Source organism: Telmatherina bonti (genome assembly GCF_933228915.1).
Source record: "Telmatherina bonti genome assembly, chromosome: 13".
Classification (NCBI taxonomy): Eukaryota; Metazoa; Chordata; class Actinopteri; order Atheriniformes; family Telmatherinidae; genus Telmatherina; species Telmatherina bonti.
In genome coordinates this window covers 8,208,239-8,229,982 of record NC_136611.1, presented here as the reverse complement: position 1 = coordinate 8,229,982, position 21,744 = coordinate 8,208,239, and the positions used below count along the sequence as shown (strand labels likewise).

At 38.5% G+C, this 21,744-nt stretch overlaps 3 protein-coding genes across 3 annotated transcripts; all 3 read left to right on the top strand.

The window, feature by feature from the left end:
- Nucleotides 1-1,501: 1,501 nt before the first annotated feature.
- Nucleotides 1,502-2,914, top strand: LOC306764173 (nuclear factor 7, ovary-like; the record flags this gene model as incomplete). Its single annotated transcript, XM_079251213.1, has 1 exon — nt 1,502-2,914. The coding sequence occupies one exon, from the start codon at nt 1,502-1,504 to the stop codon at nt 2,912-2,914; it is 1,413 nt and encodes a 470-aa protein (XP_079107339.1).
- A 7,096-nt stretch (nt 2,915-10,010) lies between these two features.
- On the top strand, nt 10,011-11,453 carry LOC306764172 (nuclear factor 7, brain-like; the record flags this gene model as incomplete). The annotated part of the gene is made up of 1 exon (XM_079251212.1): nt 10,011-11,453. The coding sequence occupies one exon, from the start codon at nt 10,011-10,013 to the stop codon at nt 11,451-11,453; it is 1,443 nt and encodes a 480-aa protein (XP_079107338.1).
- A 7,537-nt stretch (nt 11,454-18,990) lies between these two features.
- LOC306764171 (nuclear factor 7, brain-like) lies at nt 18,991-20,433 on the top strand (the record flags this gene model as incomplete). The annotated part of the gene is made up of 1 exon (XM_079251211.1): nt 18,991-20,433. The coding sequence occupies one exon, from the start codon at nt 18,991-18,993 to the stop codon at nt 20,431-20,433; it is 1,443 nt and encodes a 480-aa protein (XP_079107337.1).
- Between the last annotated feature and the right edge of the window lie 1,311 nt (nt 20,434-21,744).

Here is a 21,744-nt window from a genome sequence, read left to right as displayed (position 1 = left end):
CAGTTTAAGATTTTATGTCTTTGTTGTTTGCACTTCATCGCCCCGCCTGATTTAATGGGCTTCTGCAGCCCTTTGCTCCGTGGAGAGGCTGAAGGTCTGCAGATCAGATCCTGCTGACAGTGTCTAAAACCAGGCTCAGATCTAGAGGAGGTGGAGTCTTTTCAGTGCAGCACCTTGACTGTGGAACAGCCTTCCTCTCTCTGTTAGGCTCTCACACACCCCGGATCAGTCCAGTCTGAAAACCAGTTACCTCTCCCTGCATTTAAAACTAAACAGGATATCTTAGTTGTTTCTGTATGTTCACTGATTTTTCTTTTATTTGTGTGTTTTATTGTGTTTTTCTTTTCCAGCATCTGCTGTGATTCATCATCATCTGCAAAAAAAAAAATCTAATGAAAGGTTCAGTGTTAAAATCTGCTCATGATCAAAAACTGAAATGAAATCAGAATTTTAAGTTTCATTCCACTTTTGTCTTTTCAGATATATAAGCATGACATTAGACAGCAACAAGTCAACATGAATGGGAAGAAAAATACACCCTCCTGTTATGTTCATTTCTCAGGAACAGCAATATTTTCCCTGGGTCAAATTGGCCCAGGGCCTGTGCGGCTATCTGAAAGTGTCAGAAACCAAGAAGTGTCCAAAAAACAAAACAAAAAAAAAAACATACTTTAGATCTTGTTATTAACTAAATTCCTAACCTATTCAATCAATATTTAGAGATAGAGAGGGTCAGTGTGTGTTTGTGTGTGGTAAATAATGTCTCACAGTTGCAAAGAAACTGTCATGTGACGGTTCCCTCCTGCTTCTCAGGCTTCCCTGTTTTTGACTCTGTTTCTCCTCCCTCTCCACCTGCAGCTGCACCTAATTAGAAGCACGCCTGTTCTTCATCACCACCATTATAAAAGCAGTTCACTTCATCATGGCAGTTACCGGATTGTCGTCAATCTCTTCCTCCAAGTTCCTAACTGAAGGCAGTTTGTGAATAAATCCTGTACTCTTTTGACCTTTTGCAGCTTGAGACCTCTCTTTTTGAAAGAAACATGACAGAAACAATTAGTATTTGTCTCTTCTGAACCCTTTCAATCTATGAAACATAAAATTGCAGGGGGGGGGGGGGGGGCAAATATGAACCATTTGGATTTTATATGTTCATTACACAAATGAATCCAAGCAGAAGAAGTTTATATAACAGGAGGGTTAAGTCAAGAAAGAATTGCATTGTAATGATAGAATATGAAAAGATGTGAGACGTCCATGCTGTCTGTACCAGGAAATATGACTAAAGTATTTAGACATGTGGACAAACTTGTTTTGTTTCTGACACTGATGACATGAATGAAGAAGAAGGAAATAAAAGCAGAAACTAAAGGGAGCTGAGACGCCTTTACACTCTGGGAGAGCTTGACGGAAAAATCCAAAAGGTTTTCCAAGGATTTTCAGATATAAGATAAAGAGACTTTCTGTCGGTGAGTTCTGTTGTTGAAATATTCTGTGAAAAATGGCTGAAAATATCGCTCTTGTAGAAAACTTCCTGAGCTGCCCTGTGTGTTCAGAGATGTTCAGAGATCCTGTGTCTCTGAGCTGCAACCACAACTTCTGTTCAAGCTGCCTGCAGAAATTCTGGGAACAAGCTGGAAACAAGAACTGTCCCATTTGTAAAAGGGAATCTTCCAAAGACTATCCAGATGTGAACTTTGGATTAAAGGAACTGGCTGATTCTTTTGCTGGAAGACACAAATCTGGATCATCTGAAACAGGAAAAGAAGTGAAGACATTGACTGTGTGTACTAAACATCAAAAAGAAACTAAACTGTTCTGTAAGGACGAGCAGAGAGCTGTGTGTCCTGTCTGTGAGTTTTCTCTCCACCAGCATCACAAAGTGGTTCCTATAGAACAAGCAGTCAGTGAGCTGAAGGAGCAGCTGAAGTCTGACTTAAAGTCTCTGCAGGACAAGATGAACACATACAAACACGTGGAGAAAACATACAATGATGGGATTCAACATAACAAGAAGCAGCTGTTGTCCACAGAGAAGCAGATCAGAGCAGAGTTCAACAAGCTGCACCAGTTCCTGAAAGAGGAAGAGGAGTCCAGACTGGCAGCTCTGAGGGAGGAAGAGAAGCAGAAGGGGAAGACTATCAGCAGAGAGATGAAGAAGATCCAGGATCAGATCTCCTCTCTGTCAGACAGTATCTGTGCTGTTGAAGAAGACCTGCAGAAAGACAAGGTGTCCTTCCTCAGCAGTTATAAAGACACTCAGAGCAGAACCAGAACCCAGTGCTCACTGTCAGATCCACAGCTGCTCTCAGGAGCGCTGATAGATGTGGCCAAACACCTGGGCAACCTGTCCTTCAGAGTCTGGGAGAAGTTGAAGGAGAAGATCCACTTCAGTCCTGTTATTCTGGACCCAAACACTGCAAACCGATGGCTCTATCTGTCTGATGATCTGACCAGTGTGAGACGTGGAGAGACGTGGCAGCAGCTTCCTGACAATCCAGAGAGAAACACAAAGTACAAGAATGTTTTTGGCTCTCAGGGTTTCAGCTCAGGGAAACACAGCTGGGAGGTGGAGGTGGGAGATCATCCCTGCTGGTATGTTGGTTTGGTTAAAGAATCTGTTGACAGGAAGGGAGAGATAAAGGCTTTACCTGAAGATGGAATCTGGTGTTTATGGCACGGTGATGGAAAATACACTAATGGTGATGGTAAGACTGTCTCAGTGAAGAAGAGTCTCCAGAGGATCAGAGTCCAGCTGGACTATGACAAGGGGAAGGTGTCCTTCCACAACCCTGAAGACATGACTCACATCTACACTTACAAAGACACTTTCACTGAGAAACTCCTTCCGTTCTTTGCTGTTGGAGAAGCTGGAGATACAAAAACCTCTGATATCAAAATCTGTAAAGTTTAGACTCTGGTGAGTTCTTTGTGACTTTTGATTTTTTCAGATTTAGTTTTTAGTCAATAACAGAGACATCATCTGCAATACCACGAGAAGAAACAAACATCACCACCTGTAGTAGTTTAAATCTTTTTATTTCTAGCTTTTTCTGGATGATTCAGTTCTGTAACAATCTTCATAACAATCTGTACATTTAATCAACCACATTATTCTGTCCTAACTAATTATAAATGTAATCATTGGCTGTCTAAAGAATATTGTTAAAATGGTGGTATTGTACTGTATTTTCTACATTCAGCAGACAAAACATGTAAACTTATTTGTTTTAATCCACAAATCATCTGTAGAAATGAGATGATAAAGATTGTCCCAAACTACATTTGAATTTGTTCAAATATAAATAATTATGTTTAATTAAACAGTTAAATCAAGGAAGTTAGTTTTTTTAAGAAACTTTAATAATGGTAATTTTTCTCCTGTTTAGTTGTTTTATTGATGAAGTTGTATTTTTGTGTTAATTTGCTCGTTTGAGGGAATTTCTGTGGATAATTCTTCACTGATTTGTTTGTTAATAAACAGGATAAAACTTCAAGCTTCAGTTTGATGTGTGGAAACAAAGAAAGATGAAAATGTTCTATTTAAATTGTCCTTTTATTGAGAACAGCTTAACACATTTTCCTTGAAGTTAGAGAAACACGTGTAGCACGTAAGAGAACAGAGCAATAATCTGAAGAATCAGAGAAATAGAGGATTAATATTATTATACAGAAGAAACCCAAACTGACAAAAAGAGACAAAGGGAAACTAGAAAGAGCCGACTGCAGAGAAATGATGGCAGGTTGGAAACGGAGGGAAAGAGTGAAAGACCCCCTATGAAGAGACGCAGCTCCGTGTTGTCAGTGCAGCTCTGCTGAAGAACGAAGATGATGATGAAGCTCAGACTGAATCAGAGCCCAGCTCATCTCAGAGAAGCTGACTTTCTATGTAATATTTCATTTCTGTCAAGATACGACAAAAGACCAGAGGAAAGAGCTGAACAACTGATCACTCAGGCAGAATCCTGATTCATCAGTGGATTTGTTCCTATTTGCAGCTCTGATCAATGATTCCAATGGAAGCAGGTTGTAACTACAGTGTTCAGATGTAGAGGAGAGCAGGGGAGCTGCCAGGAGTTTTGGGGCCTATGAAAGACTGACATAAACCCCACCACTTGTTTGCAAATTTTTTAACTTTGTTGTTGCTGCAACTGCTTCAAGCAGATAAAAATAATTCCTTTTCATGAGAATAATAAAGATCTGTGACTGTATTTAATGGATGTAATTAAATCACAATGTACATGTTTAACTAGGCTATTTGAATATTGATGGTCACCTTAATACAGGCGACTGTAGGGTACTCAGTGTTTCCAATCAACTATCCTACATCCAGTAAAACCAGTACAGCCTGTTTATTTTATATGGATTATTAAGTAATAAAATAATGTTTTTCTTTTTTTTTTTCTTCTTCAGTGTTTCATTTTATATGATTTTAAATGATAAAACAAATTCTCAGACAATCTGTCATGATGGCAACTCGCCTGAACACAATGCTCACCTTTACTGGGATTGGAGGGGACACTGGGGTAGGGAGGACACACACTGGGACAGGGAGGGGACACTACTGATTAATAATTAGTTGATATTAATATAAGTATATGCTGCTAAATATTTACTAGCACTGAATACATGTCGGTTAACTCTGAGGTTTGTGGCATTTTCCTTTTGCCTGGTCTGGTTGTGTCTGAATGTTTCTGAAGTCTCAGACCTGTGAACTTTCTGACTGAAGCTCGGCCAATAAATTAGGAACAGACACGTGACTGGCTCATTACAGAATCTGGAAACTCCAGATTTTGTTGTTTTTAAATAAAAAAATAATAAGCATAAAATGTTACACTTATTTTCTGTTTCAGAAACACCTGGCGTGTAAAGTTTTCATGCCCCGCATTAATAAATCCATCTTTCCTGTCCAAACCCGGGAAAGATGAGCTGCAGGTTCATTTCAACCGATCACAAACTAAATGGCTCTTGCAAAGTGCTGCTGATGGAACTGATGCGCTCAGACGGGACCAAACCATTTCATGCACTTTCACAGGGGCGTTTAGTCAACATCAATATTCATTTTTTATGTTTATCTGTTTATTTTACTGCTATATTTTCTTATAGTCTTTGAGAAAAACATATATTTTTAATGAAGGGTTAATAATAATCTTATAGAGTTTGCGCATCTTCTTGGGCCCCTATCAAGTCGTGGGCACCTGAAACAGGATTCTGTGAACAACAACCATAAACTTAAAGTACTAAAAGTACTAAAGCAATGAGTGTGAAGAAGAAAGACAAACACTGTCATAATCCTCACTTATACACCCTCCTTTCCTCTGTGCTTTTTGCTTCAGGGGAAGAGAAAACAATGAACAGTTGACAGAACTGATAAAGGTTCAGGATTTAGACTCCAAGTTGTGATCTGGAGGAACCACAGACTTGTTAATCCTGCAGACGGAACATAAAGTGGAATGAAAGATGAGCAGAACAGTTCATGTTTTTATTACTAATCATGTTGTGCTTTAATGTAGTTATGTCTGTTATGTTGGTGCGTAATAGTAAACCAGGAGACGTGGAACGGTTAACAGTCTTGTATTCTCCGACTCTTTTTTTTTTCCACCAGTACATCAACTCACTCTTATTCTCTTCCTTCACTCCCTCTACTCTCAGAGCCCCCTGGTGGTAAGGAATAGTAATTCTTTCATAGCTCCCAAAATAGGAGCAGTTAACATGAAAGCAAGTGTCTGTAAACACAACATCTCTCCTCTTCCTCACAGAATACTACAACATCAGTGTTACTAACTTTATGTTTATCTGTTTATTTTACTGCTATATTTTCTTATAGTCTTTGAGAAAAACATATATTTTTAATGAAGGGTTAATAATAATCATATAGAGTTTGCACTTCTTCTTGGGCCCCTATCAAGTCGTGGGCCCTTGGAATCTTCTCTAACTTTTACCCCCCATACGGCGCCCCTGGTGGAGGGTGAGTGTGATGCTGTGGTCCAGAGAGCTGCAGTAGGTGAGACAGATCAATGCAGCTTGTTGTGAGTCAGTGTCTTCAGACAGCGGTGCTGACCAGCGTCATTAGTTAACCTGAAACTGTAAGAAACTTCTGGGTTGAAGGGTCACCTGAAACAGGATTCTGTGAACATCAATCATAAAGTGGTGATCTGGAGGAACCACGGACTTGTTAATCCTGCAGACGGAACATAAAGTGGAATGAAACATGAGCAGAACATGACAGAGCAGCTCCAACAGCATTCACATTAACAAAATGCTGCCCTCTACAGAAAAATGACCTTAATCACACTTTTAAAAAGTTCATGTTTTTACTCCTCATCATGAAGATGTTTTGCTTTCATGCAATTATGAGTCTATACTTGATAACTGGCTGTGAGATGAAATAGACAAAAATGAGAAGAAATTACAAGGTTTAGGAGTAACAAGCTATTTTACTTGTGAATATCTGTCCATCCATTCCCTATATACCCACCAGGACCTGGACGATATGCTGACACTGGCTTCCTGGTTGCTGCCTGGCGCCAATATGTCGAGAAACATCCCATCAGTACTTAAATGATCAAACTGCATTATGTTGTTCTGTTCAACCTTTACATTTGTAAAAGTAAATCATCATGAATTTGATGTATTTTATGTAAAATAACAGGTAAAATATTTTAAAGGTTCCTATAACTTATATTTAAAGATTTAATGTTGTAACATCATTAACTTTGACTAATAAAGGACTAATAACAGTACAGCAAAGACAAACTTCTTCAGCCTGGTCAGATATTGGAACAAAAATTTATTCACACCCATTTAACAATTACATTTTTAAGATCTGAATCTACGGTTATGCTCACTGTCCCTTTAATTATGTTGTTATTTCAATATTTACAACACTAAATCTAATGCCAAAAGAACTATAACTCCCTATTGCAGTGCCATGCAGCTCTTAAGATGGAGTTATAGGTTATGAAAATAAACATGTTTCATGAATCGAATGCATAATAAAACCAAACTAATAGCTACACTACTTCTAGGTGATATATGTTGTTAAAGCTGTGTAATGTAAGTTATTCTGGGGAGAGAAGCGCATCTGGTTTGGATGCTTCCTGGACGTCTCCCTGGAGAGGTTTTCTGAGCATGTCCAACTGGGAGGTCCAGGATACACTGGAGGGACTACTTTCTCTGCCAGAATGGCAACGCTTCTCCTCCAGATGAACTGGTTTTGATGATGCAATTTTATCTTCACAGTGAATTATGTGGTGTACTGCTGGTGGACAGAGGGTAGGCTTACCAGAACTTTCTCCTGGTACCGTTTGCAAACACAGCAGGCTTATAATACCCATACCAGGATGAAGACATGAATAAAAATGACTTTTAATGTCTTGATCACTTAAGGATCAGCTAGGACAATACTGCCATCTTCCGATGAGGACAGTGGTCAACCGATCAAAGACCAATATGTACTAAAATATTTTAGTTAACACGAATGTTTCCAATAGCAGTTACTTGCAATCAGTCTGACATGAAAGTGATTTGGCCTGTTATGATGTGTGTGCTGTAAACAGCATGTATACAGGCCTGCATGGTCTGGAGACTTACTGTGATCTGTGTTGGATTGTTCTATTATTGTTTTATATAATGTGCTTTGATGCCATGTTTTCTAACTTGTAAATGATTGTGTGACTTCACTTTCTAAAGGAACTCATGATTTAATTGCTTTGATTCATTGAATAAAAGAACATTTTGGTGTATTTGTGTGAGATGTGTAATTTATATGAATATATATATATATATAATAACCTGTTGAAATCTTTTTGTTACTGAAGGACTAAAGTCTTTATTTGAATGACTTCTTGTTTCTAATAAATTGTACAGATTGTTTAATTAAAAGGCAACAGCAGAAATGTTGAATTAGTTGTGACAATAACTGAAACTGGTATATTTCACTGTGATGATCCTCTTTCTACAACATGCTCTGTCTTGTTTCAGTTACAGGAAGCAGAAAATAGATCAGCCTGTTTTAGCCTCTCATTGTGACTCACTGTACATCAGGTTGGACCAGTGTTTTCTTTTAGGCATTTACAGAATGTGCAGAAAGCTGCAGCCTGCCTCCTGACAAAAACCAAGCCATGCCAGCTCATTACTGGCCTGCCTTCACTGGCTCCCAGTTACTTTTAGAGCCCAGTTTAAGATTTTATGTCTTTGTTGTTTGCACTTCATCGCCCCGCCTGATTTAATGGGCTTCTGCAGCCCTTTGCTCCGTGGAGAGGCTGAAGGTCTGCAGATCAGATCCTGCTGACAGTGTCTAAAACCAGGCTCAGATCTAGAGGAGGTGGAGTCTTTTCAGTGCAGCACCTTGACTGTGGAACAGCCTTCCTCTCTCTGTTAGGCTCTCACACTCCCCGGATCAGTCCAGTCTGAAAACCAGTTACCTCTCCCTGCATTTAAAACTAAACAGGATATCTTAGTTGTTTCTGTATGTTCACTGATTTTTCTTTTATTTGTGTGTTTTATTGTGTTTTTCTTTTCCAGCATCTGCTGTGATTCATCATCATCTGCAAAAAAAAAAATCTAATGAAAGGTTCAGTGTTAAAATCTGCTCATGATCAAAAACTGAAATGAAATCAGAATTTTAAGTTTCATTCCACTTTTGTCTTTTCAGATATATAAGCATGACATTAGACAGCAACAAGTCAACATGAATGGGAAGAAAAATACACCCTCCTGTTATGTTCATTTCTCAGGAACAGCAATATTTTCCCTGGGTCAAATTGGCCCAGGGCCTGTGCGGCTATCTGAAAGTGTCAGAAACCAAGAAGTGTCCAAAAAACAACAACAACAAAAAAACAAACATACTTTAGATCTTGTTATTAACTAAATTCCTAACCTATTCAATCAATATTTAGAGTGGTGTTCTTTACTTCTCACAGATCAAGGCTGAACGAGTATCATTCACTTGTTTTAGCATATTAAAAATGTTTTTATTGTACACTCGAAAGACCTAAACATAAAACACAACAGTTTTACAAGACATTTGTTTTATTATTTTATTTTATATTTATTTTTTTCAAATTAAATGTTTGTTAAATTCAAATGAGACACCTTTTCTATTGAGGGTTATGTTGACTTAAAATGTAGACAGAAGAGTTTTTAGATTTTCTTTTTGTCATTTTACCTGATGTATATTAGGGGATGCCCGCTGTATTTCCCCATTTATTGATGCAGGGATGATAGAGAGGGTCAGTGTGTGTTTGTGTGTGTTTGTGTGTGGTAAATAATGTCTCACAGTTGCAAAGAAACTGTCATGTGACGGTTCCCTCCTGCTTCTCAGGCTTCCCTGTTTTTGACTCTGTTTCTCCTCCCTCTCCACCTGCAGCTGCACCTAATTAGAAGCACGCCTGTTCTTCATCACCACCATTATAAAAGCAGTTCACTTCATCATGGCAGTTACCGGATTGTCGTCAATCTCTTCCTCCAAGTTCCTAACTGAAGGCAGTTTGTGAATAAATCCTGTACTCTTTTGACCTTTTGCAGCTTGAGACCTCTCTTTTTGAAAGAAACATGACAGAAACAATTAGTATTTGTCTCTTCTGAACCCTTTCAATCTATGAAACATAAAATTGCAGGGGGGGGGGGGGCAAATATGAACCATTTGGATTTTATATGTTCATTACACAAATGAATCCAAGCAGAAGAAGTTTATATAACAGGAGGGTTAAGTCAAGAAAGAATTGCATTGTAATGATAGAATATGAAAAGATGTGAGACGTCCATGCTGTCTGTACCAGGAAATATGACTAAAGTATTTAGACATGTGGACAAACTTGTTTTGTTTCTGACACTGATGACATGAATGAAGAAGAAGGAAATAAAAGCAGAAACTAAAAGGAGCTGAGACGCCTTTACACTCTGAGAGAGCTTGACGGAAAAATCCAAAAGGTTTTCCAAGGATTTTCAGATATAAGATAAAGAGACTTTCTGTCGGTGAGTTCTGTTGTTGAAATATTCTGTGAAAAATGGCTGAAAATATCGCTCTTGTAGAAAACTTCCTGAGCTGCCCTGTGTGTTCAGAGACGTTCAGAGATCCTGTGTCTCTGAGCTGCAACCACAACTTCTGTTCAAGCTGCCTGCAGAAATTCTGGGAACAAGCTGGAAACAAGAACTGTCCCATTTGTAAAAGGGAATCATCAACAGATGAACCATCCATTAATTCCTCTCTGAAACAACTAGCAGATTCGTTTGCTAAAAGGAAGAATAACACTTCAGCTGAGATAGAAAAGGTGGAGAAGAAGAAGGAGGTGGTGTGTGATGAACATCCAGAAGTTCCTTATTGGTTCTGTGAGGACGAGCAGAGAGCTGTGTGTCCTGTCTGTGAGTTTTCTCTCCACCAGCATCACAAAGTGGTTCCTATAGAACAAGCAGTCAGTGAGCTGAAGGAGCAGCTGAAGTCTGACTTAAAGTCTCTGCAGGACAAGATGAACACATACAAACACGTGGAGAAAACATACAATGATGGGATTCAACATAACAAGAAGCAGCTGTTGTCCACAGAGAAGCAGATCAGAGCAGAGTTCAACAAGCTGCACCAGTTCCTGAAAGAGGAAGAGGAGTCCAGACTGGCAGCTCTGAGGGAGGAAGAGAAGCAGAAGGGGAAGACTATCAGCAGAGAGATGAAGAAGATCCAGGATCAGATCTCCTCTCTGTCAGACAGTATCTGTGCTGTTGAAGAAGACCTGCAGAAAGACAAGGTGTCCTTCCTCAGCAGTTATAAAGACACTCAGAGCAGAAGCAGAACCCAGTGCTCACTGTCAGATCCACAGCTGCTCTCAGGAGCGCTGATAGATGTGGCCAAACACCTGGGCAACCTGTCCTTCAGAGTCTGGGAGAAGTTGAAGGAGAAGATCCACTTCAGTCCTGTTATTCTGGACCCAAACACTGCAAACCGACGGCTCTATCTGTCTGATGATCTGACCAGTGTGAAACGTGGAGAGACATGGCAGCAGCTTCCTGACAATCCAGAGAGAAACACAAAGTACAAGAATGTTTTTGGCTCTCAGGGTTTCAGCTCAGGGAAACACAGCTGGCAGGTGGAGGTGGGAGATCATCCTGACTGGTTGGTTGGTTTGGTTAAAGAGTCTGTTGACAGGAAGGGAGAGATAAAGGCTTCACCAGAAGATGGAATCTGGTGTTTATTGCACCGTGATGGAAAATACACTAATGGTGATGGTAAGACTGTCTCAGTGAAGAAGAGTCTCCAGAGGATCAGAGTCCAGCTGGACTATGACAAGGGGGAGGTGTCCTTCTACAACCCTGAAGACATGACTCACATCTACACTTACAGAGACACTTTCACTGAGAAACTCTTCCCGTTTTTCTGTGTTGGAGAAGCTGGAGATGCAAAAACCTCTGATATCAAAATCTTTCCAACTCTTGTTTCTCTGAAATATTCAGAAAAATGATTCAGTTGTTCAAACTTTTACCGTCATAAACTGTTCATCAATAGTTTTCAGACTTTTACACTTCAAACCTTGTAAATCATTGATACATATTCGTAGTCTGATTTTATTTTGGTCATTTTAATGAACTGTTTCAGAAACAACCTCATAACTACTGTTAGTTTCTGTTGGATTACAAGAAGTAAAAACAGCAGAGATCCAAAGAAACAAAGAGTTTACTAAATCCAAAAACTGTAACGCATCAGGTAAAAATCAGGTGTGATGTTTTTTTAAAGTGATTAGCAGCATTTCTGCTTTATTACTGATTTGTTCTTCATCAGAAATCCTTCATTTAGCTGTGATATTATTACTTTTTAAACATGATTTAATATATTTCTGTTTTCTTGAATCTGATGGAAATTTATGATTGTTTTTCTTTTCTTTTTTTTTCTTTTTTTTTTTAAATATAATCTAATCCCAGAAAAACAACAAAGTTATATGTAAACTTCTGAGAGTTCACATATAAGATTTCAACATAACTGTTGAACAGGTTCAGCCAGTTGGCCCAGTCTCTGTCTCCAGGAAGGGAAGATGCGATCCTTCATCAGAAGATGGAATCTGGTGTTTATGGCACGGTGATGGAAAATACACTAATGGTGATGGTAAGACTGTCTCAGTGAAGAAGAGTCTCCAGAGGATCAGAGTCCAGCTGGACTATGACAAGGGGAAGGTGTCCTTCTACAACCCTGAAGACATGACTCACAGCTACACTCACAGAGACACTTTGTCACTGAGAAACTCCTTCCGTTCTTTGGTGTTGGAGAAGCTGGAGATACAAAAACCTCTGATATCAAAATCTGTAAAGTTTAGACTCTGGTGAGTTCTTTGTGACTTTTGATTTTTTCTGATTTAGTTTTTAGTCAATAACAGAGACATCATCTGCAATACCACATGAGAAGAAACAAACATCACCACCTGTAGTAGTTTAAATCTTTTTATTTCTAGTTTTTTCTGGATGATTCAGTTCTGTAACAATCTTCATAACAATCTGTACATTTAATCAACCACATTATTCTGTCCTAACTAATTATAAATGTAATCATTGGCTGTCTAAAGAATATTGTTAAAATGGTGGTATTGTACTGTATTTTCTACATTCAGCAGACAAAACATGTAAACTTATTTGTTTTAATCCACAAATCATCTGTAGAAATGAGATGATAAAGATTGTCCCAAACTACATTTGAATTTGTTCAAATATAAATAATTATGTTTAATTAAACAGTTAAATCAAGGAAGTTAGTTTTTTTAAGAAACTTTAATAATGGTAATTTTTCTCCTGTTTAGTTGTTTTATTGATGAAGTTGTATTTTTGTGTTAATTTGCTCGTTTGAGGGAATTTCTGTGGATAATTCTTCACTGATTTGTTTGTTAATAAACAGGATAAAACTTCAAGCTTCAGTTTGATGTGTGGAAACAAAGAAAGATGAAAATGTTCTATTTAAATTGTCCTTTTATTGAGAACAGCTTAACACATTTTCCTTGAAGTTAGAGAAACACGTGTAGCACGTAAGAGAACAGAGCAATAATCTGAAGAATCAGAGAAATAGAGGATTAATATTATTATACAGAAGAAACCCAAACTGACAAAAAGAGACAAAGGGAAACTAGAAAGAGCCGACTGCAGAGAAATGATGGCAGGTTGGAAACGGAGGGAAAGAGTGAAAGACCCCCTATGAAGAGACGCAGCTCCGTGTTGTCAGTGCAGCTCTGCTGAAGAACGAAGATGATGATGAAGCTCAGACTGAATCAGAGCCCAGCTCATCTCAGAGAAGCTGACTTTCTATGTAATATTTCATTTCTGTCAAGATACGACAAAAGACCAGAGGAAAGAGCTGAACAACTGATCACTCAGGCAGAATCCTGATTCATCAGTGGATTTGTTCCTATTTGCAGCTCTGATCAATGATTCCAATGAAAGCAGGTTGTAACTACAGTGTTCAGATGTAGAGGAGAGCAGGGGAGCTGCCAGGAGTTTTGGGGCCTATGAAAGACTGACATAAACCCCACCACTTGTTTGCAAATTTTTTTAACTTTGTTGTTGCTGCAACTGCTTCAAGCAGATAAAAATAATTCCTTTTCATGAGAATAATAAAGATCTGTGACTGTATTTAATGGATGTAATTAAATCACAATGTACATGTTTAACTAGGCTATTTGAATATTGATGGTCACCTTAATACAGGCGACTGTAGGGTACTCAGTGTTTCCAATCAACTATCCTACATCCAGTAAAACCAGTACAGCCTGTTTATTTTATATGGATTATTAAGTAATAAAATAATGTTTTTCTTTTTTTTTTCTTCTTCAGTGTTTCATTTTATATGATTTTAAATGATAAAACAAATTCTCAGACAATCTGTCATGATGGCAACTCGCCTGAACACAATGCTCACCTTTACTGGGATTGGAGGGGACACTGGGGTAGGGAGGACACACACTGGGACAGGGAGGGGACACTACTGATTAATAATTAGTTGATATTAATATAAGTATATGCTGCTAAATATTTACTAGCACTGAATACATGTCGGTTAACTCTGAGGTTTGTGGCATTTTCCTTTTGCCTGGTCTGGTTGTGTCTGAATGTTTCTGAAGTCTCAGACCTGTGAACTTTCTGACTGAAGCTCGGCCAATAAATTAGGAACAGACACGTGACTGGCTCATTACAGAATCTGGAAACTCCAGATTTTGTTGTTTTTAAATAAAAAAATAATAAGCATAAAATGTTACACTTATTTTCTGTTTCAGAAACACCTGGCGTGTAAAGTTTTCATGCCCCGCATTAATAAATCCATCTTTCCTGTCCAAACCCGTCGCTGCACATGCTGAAAATACACATGAAGGCTGATTTTATTTGGCCTGACAGTGCTTGAGAAAAGACTGAATATGGCAACAAATAATGTATGATTAGAGGTTTACACGCACTGCACCGGCACGTTTAATGAGCCACCCACAGTTACAGTGAACGTTTCTTGACCCAGCCCGACGCAACCTGCAGGAAACACGCGGGAATTAAGTGTCATGGGTCGGCCTGCTCCACCAGCTGACATAAATGATGTGACGTTTTCAAGCTCAGACTGAAGACGGCAAAGTGAAGTTAGCTGCAGCCTGTAGATTTCTAGCTTATTTCACTGAGCTGCAGGTTCATTTCAACCGATCACAAACTAAATGGCTCTTGCAAAGTGCTGCTGATGGAACTGATGCGCTCAGACGGGACCAAACCATTTCATGCACATTCACAGGGGTGTTTAGTCAACATCAATATTCATTTTTTATGTTTATCTGTTTATTTTACTGCTATATTTTCTTATAGTCTTTGAGAAAAACATATATTTTTAATGAAGGGTTAATAATAATCATATAGTTTGCACTTCTTCTTGGGCCCCTATCAAGTCGTGGGCCCTTGGAATCTTCTCTAACTTTTACCCCCCATACGGCGCCCCTGGTGGAGGGTGAGTGTGATGCTGTGGTCCAGAGAGCTGCAGTAGGTGAGACAGATCAATGCAGCTTGTTGTGAGTCAGTGTCTTCAGACAGCGGTGCTGACCAGCGTCATTAGTTAACCTGAAACTGTAAGAAACTTCTGGGTTGAAGGGTCACCTGAAACAGGATTCTGTGAACATCAATCATAAAGTGGTGATCTGGAGGAACCACGGACTTGTTAATCCTGCAGACGGAACATAAAGTGGAATGAAACATGAGCAGAACATGACAGAGCAGCTCCAACAGCATTCACATTAACAAAATGCTGCCCTCTACAGAAAAATTACCTTAATCACACTTTTAAAAAGTTCATGTTTTTACTCCTCATCATGAAGATGTTTTGCTTTCATGCAATTATGAGTCTATACTTGATAACTGGCTGTGAGATGAAATAGACAAAAATGAGAAGAAATTACAAGGTTTAGGAGTAACAAGCTATTTTACTTGTGAATATCTGTCCATCCATTCCCTATATACCCACCAGGACCTGGACGATATGCTGACACTGGCTTCCTGGTTGCTGCCTGGTGCCAATATGTCGAGAAACATCCCATCAGTACTTAAATGATCAAACTGCATTATGTTGTTCTGTTCAACCTTTACATTTGTAAAAGTAAATCATCATGAATTTGATGTCTTTTATGTAAAATAACAGTGAAAATAATTTAAAGGTTGCTATAACTTATACTTAAAGATTTAATGTTGTAACATCATTAACTTTGACTAATAAAGGACTAATAACAGTACAGCAAAGACAAACTTCTTCAGCCTGGTCAGATATTGGAACAAAAATTTATTCACACCCATTTAACAATTACATTTTTAAGATCTGAATCTACGGTTATGCTCACTGTCCCTTTAATTATGTTGTTATTTCAATATTTACAACACTAAATCTAATGCAAAAAGAACTATAACTCCCTATTGCAGTGCCATGCAGCTCTTAAGATGGAGTTATAGGTTATGAAAATAAACATGTTTCATGAATCGAATGCATAATAAAACCAAACTAATAGCTACACTACTTCTAGGTGATATATGTTGTTAAAGCTGTGTAATGTAAGTTATTCTGGGGAGAGAAGCGCATCTGGTTTGGATGCTTCCTGGACGTCTCCCTGGAGAGGTTTTCTGAGCATGTCCAACTGGGAGGTCCAGGATACACTGGAGGGACTACTTTCTCTGCCAGAATGGCAACGCTTCTCCTCCAGATGAACTGGTTTTGATGATGCCATTTTATCTTCACAGTGAATTATGTGGTGTACTGCTGGTGGACAGAGGGTAGGCTTACCAGAACTTTCTCCTGGCACCGTTTGCAAACACAGCAGGCTTATAATAATACCCATACCAGGATGAAGACATGAATAAAAATGACTTTTAATGTCTTGATCACTTAAGGATCAGCTATGACAATACTGCCATCTTCCGATGAGGACAGTGGTCAACCGATCAAAGACCAATATGTACTAAAATATTTTAGTTAACACGAATGTTTCCAATAGCAGTTACTTGCAATCAGTCTGACATGAAAGTGATTTGGCCTGTTATGATGTGTGTGCTGTAAACAGCATGTATACAGGCCTGCATGGTCTGGAGACTTACTGTGATCTGTGTTGGATTGTTCTATTATTGTTTTATATAATGTGCTTTGATGCCATGTTTTCTAACTTGTAAATGATTGTGTGACTTCACTTTCTAAAGGAACTCATGATTTAATTGCTTTGATTCATTGAATAAAAGAACATTTTGGTGTATTTGTGTGAGATGTGTAATTTATATGAATATATATATATATATAATAACCTGTTGAAATCTTTTTGTTACTGAAGGACTAAAGTCTTTATTTGAATGACTTCTTGTTTCTAATAAATTGTACAGATTGTTTAATTAAAAGGCAACAGCAGAAATGTTGAATTAGTTGTGACAATAACTGAAACTGGTATATTTCACTGTGATGATCCTCTTTCTACAACATGCTCTGTCTTGTTTCAGTTACAGGAAGCAGAAAATAGATCAGCCTGTTTTAGCCTCTCATTGTGACTCACTGTACATCAGGTTGGACCAGTGTTTTCTTTTAGGCATTTACAGAATGTGCAGAAAGCTGCAGCCTGCCTCCTGACAAAAACCAAGCCATGCCAGCTCATTACTGGCCTGCCTTCACTGGCTCCCAGTTACTTTTAGAGCCCAGTTTAAGATTTTATGTCTTTGTTGTTTGCACTTCATCGCCCCGCCTGATTTAATGGGCTTCTGCAGCCCTTTGCTCCGTGGAGAGGCTGAAGGTCTGCAGATCAGATCCTGCTGACAGTGTCTAAAACCAGGCTCAGATCTAGAGGAGGTGGAGTCTTTTCAGTGCAGCACCTTGACTGTGGAACAGCCTTCCTCTCTCTGTTAGGCTCTCACACTCCCCGGATCAGTCCAGTCTGAAAACCAGTTACCTCTCCCTGCATTTAAAACTAAACAGGATATCTTAGTTGTTTCTGTATGTTCACTGATTTTTCTTTTATTTGTGTGTTTTATTGTGTTTTTCTTTTCCAGCATCTGCTGTGATTCATCATCATCTGCAAAAAAAAAAAATCTAATGAAAGGTTCAGTGTTAAAATCTGCTCATGATCAAAAACTGAAATGAAATCAGAATTTTAAGTTTCATTCCACTTTTGTCTTTTCAGATATATAAGCATGACATTAGACAGCAACAAGTCAACATGAATGGGAAGAAAAATACACCCTCCTGTTATGTTCATTTCTCAGGAACAGCAATATTTTCCCTGGGTCAAATTGGCCCAGGGCCTGTGCGGCTATCTGAAAGTGTCAGAAACCAAGAAGTGTCCAAAAAACAACAACAACAAAAAAACAAACATACTTTAGATCTTGTTATTAACTAAATTCCTAACCTATTCAATCAATATTTAGAGTGGTGTTCTTTACTTCTCACAGATCAAGGCTGAACGAGTATCATTCACTTGTTTTAGCATATTAAAAATGTTTTTATTGTACACTCGAAAGACCTAAACATAAAACACAACAGTTTTACAAGACATTTGTTTTATTATTTTATTTTATATTTATTTTTTTCAAATTAAATGTTTGTTAAATTCAAATGAGACACCTTTTCTATTGAGGGTTATGTTGACTTAAAATGTAGACAGAAGAGTTTTTAGATTTTCTTTTTGTCATTTTACCTGATGTATATTAGGGGATGCCCGCTGTATTTCCCCATTTATTGATGCAGGGATGATAGAGAGGGTCAGTGTGTGTTTGTGTGTGTTTGTGTGTGGTAAATAATGTCTCACAGTTGCAAAGAAACTGTCATGTGACGGTTCCCTCCTGCTTCTCAGGCTTCCCTGTTTTTGACTCTGTTTCTCCTCCCTCTCCACCTGCAGCTGCACCTAATTAGAAGCACGCCTGTTCTTCATCACCACCATTATAAAAGCAGTTCACTTCATCATGGCAGTTACCGGATTGTCGTCAATCTCTTCCTCCAAGTTCCTAACTGAAGGCAGTTTGTGAATAAATCCTGTACTCTTTTGACCTTTTGCAGCTTGAGACCTCTCTTTTTGAAAGAAACATGACAGAAACAATTAGTATTTGTCTCTTCTGAACCCTTTCAATCTATGAAACATAAAATTGCAGGGGGGGGGGGGGCAAATATGAACCATTTGGATTTTATATGTTCATTACACAAATGAATCCAAGCAGAAGAAGTTTATATAACAGGAGGGTTAAGTCAAGAAAGAATTGCATTGTAATGATAGAATATGAAAAGATGTGAGACGTCCATGCTGTCTGTACCAGGAAATATGACTAAAGTATTTAGACATGTGGACAAACTTGTTTTGTTTCTGACACTGATGACATGAATGAAGAAGAAGGAAATAAAAGCAGAAACTAAAAGGAGCTGAGACGCCTTTACACTCTGAGAGAGCTTGACGGAAAAATCCAAAAGGTTTTCCAAGGATTTTCAGATATAAGATAAAGAGACTTTCTGTCGGTGAGTTCTGTTGTTGAAATATTCTGTGAAAAATGGCTGAAAATATCGCTCTTGTAGAAAACTTCCTGAGCTGCCCTGTGTGTTCAGAGACGTTCAGAGATCCTGTGTCTCTGAGCTGCAACCACAACTTCTGTTCAAGCTGCCTGCAGAAATTCTGGGAACAAGCTGGAAACAAGAACTGTCCCATTTGTAAAAGGGAATCATCAACAGATGAACCATCCATTAATTCCTCTCTGAAACAACTAGCAGATTCGTTTGCTAAAAGGAAGAATAACACTTCAGCTGAGATAGAAAAGGTGGAGAAGAAGAAGGAGGTGGTGTGTGATGAACATCCAGAAGTTCCTTATTGGTTCTGTGAGGACGAGCAGAGAGCTGTGTGTCCTGTCTGTGAGTTTTCTCTCCACCAGCATCACAAAGTGGTTCCTATAGAACAAGCAGTCAGTGAGCTGAAGGAGCAGCTGAAGTCTGACTTAAAGTCTCTGCAGGACAAGATGAACACATACAAACACGTGGAGAAAACATACAATGATGGGATTCAACATAACAAGAAGCAGCTGTTGTCCACAGAGAAGCAGATCAGAGCAGAGTTCAACAAGCTGCACCAGTTCCTGAAAGAGGAAGAGGAGTCCAGACTGGCAGCTCTGAGGGAGGAAGAGAAGCAGAAGGGGAAGACTATCAGCAGAGAGATGAAGAAGATCCAGGATCAGATCTCCTCTCTGTCAGACAGTATCTGTGCTGTTGAAGAAGACCTGCAGAAAGACAAGGTGTCCTTCCTCAGCAGTTATAAAGACACTCAGAGCAGAAGCAGAACCCAGTGCTCACTGTCAGATCCACAGCTGCTCTCAGGAGCGCTGATAGATGTGGCCAAACACCTGGGCAACCTGTCCTTCAGAGTCTGGGAGAAGTTGAAGGAGAAGATCCACTTCAGTCCTGTTATTCTGGACCCAAACACTGCAAACCGACGGCTCTATCTGTCTGATGATCTGACCAGTGTGAAACGTGGAGAGACATGGCAGCAGCTTCCTGACAATCCAGAGAGAAACACAAAGTACAAGAATGTTTTTGGCTCTCAGGGTTTCAGCTCAGGGAAACACAGCTGGCAGGTGGAGGTGGGAGATCATCCTGACTGGTTGGTTGGTTTGGTTAAAGAGTCTGTTGACAGGAAGGGAGAGATAAAGGCTTCACCAGAAGATGGAATCTGGTGTTTATTGCACCGTGATGGAAAATACACTAATGGTGATGGTAAGACTGTCTCAGTGAAGAAGAGTCTCCAGAGGATCAGAGTCCAGCTGGACTATGACAAGGGGGAGGTGTCCTTCTACAACCCTGAAGACATGACTCACATCTACACTTACAGAGACACTTTCACTGAGAAACTCTTCCCGTTTTTCTGTGTTGGAGAAGCTGGAGATGCAAAAACCTCTGATATCAAAATCTTTCCAACTCTTGTTTCTCTGAAATATTCAGAAAAATGATTCAGTTGTTCAAACTTTTACCGTCATAAACTGTTCATCAATAGTTTTCAGACTTTTACACTTCAAACCTTGTAAATCATTGATACATATTCGTAGTCTGATTTTATTTTGGTCATTTTAATGAACTGTTTCAGAAACAACCTCATAACTACTGTTAGTTTCTGTTGGATTACAAGAAGTAAAAACAGCAGAGATCCAAAGAAACAAAGAGTTTACTAAATCCAAAAACTGTAACGCATCAGGTAAAAATCAGGTGTGATGTTTTTTTAAAGTGATTAGCAGCATTTCTGCTTTATTACTGATTTGTTCTTCATCAGAAATCCTTCATTTAGCTGTGATATTATTACTTTTTAAACATGATTTAATATATTTCTGTTTTCTTGAATCTGATGGAAATTTATGATTGTTTTTCTTTTCTTTTTTTTTCTTTTTTTTTTTAAATATAATCTAATCCCAGAAAAACAACAAAGTTATATGTAAACTTCTGAGAGTTCACATATAAGATTTCAACATAACTGTTGAACAGGTTCAGCCAGTTGGCCCAGTCTCTGTCTCCAGGAAGGGAAGATGCGATCCTTCATCAGAAGATGGAATCTGGTGTTTATGGCACGGTGATGGAAAATACACTAATGGTGATGGTAAGACTGTCTCAGTGAAGAAGAGTCTCCAGAGGATCAGAGTCCAGCTGGACTATGACAAGGGGAAGGTGTCCTTCTACAACCCTGAAGACATGACTCACAGCTACACTCACAGAGACACTTTGTCACTGAGAAACTCCTTCCGTTCTTTGGTGTTGGAGAAGCTGGAGATACAAAAACCTCTGATATCAAAATCTGTAAAGTTTAGACTCTGGTGAGTTCTTTGTGACTTTTGATTTTTTCTGATTTAGTTTTTAGTCAATAACAGAGACATCATCTGCAATACCACATGAGAAGAAACAAACATCACCACCTGTAGTAGTTTAAATCTTTTTATTTCTAGTTTTTTCTGGATGATTCAGTTCTGTAACAATCTTCATAACAATCTGTACATTTAATCAACCACATTATTCTGTCCTAACTAATTATAAATGTAATCATTGGCTGTCTAAAGAATATTGTTAAAATGGTGGTATTGTACTGTATTTTCTACATTCAGCAGACAAAACATGTAAACTTATTTGTTTTAATCCACAAATCATCTGTAGAAATGAGATGATAAAGATTGTCCCAAACTACATTTGAATTTGTTCAAATATAAATAATTATGTTTAATTAAACAGTTAAATCAAGGAAGTTAGTTTTTTTAAGAAACTTTAATAATGGTAATTTT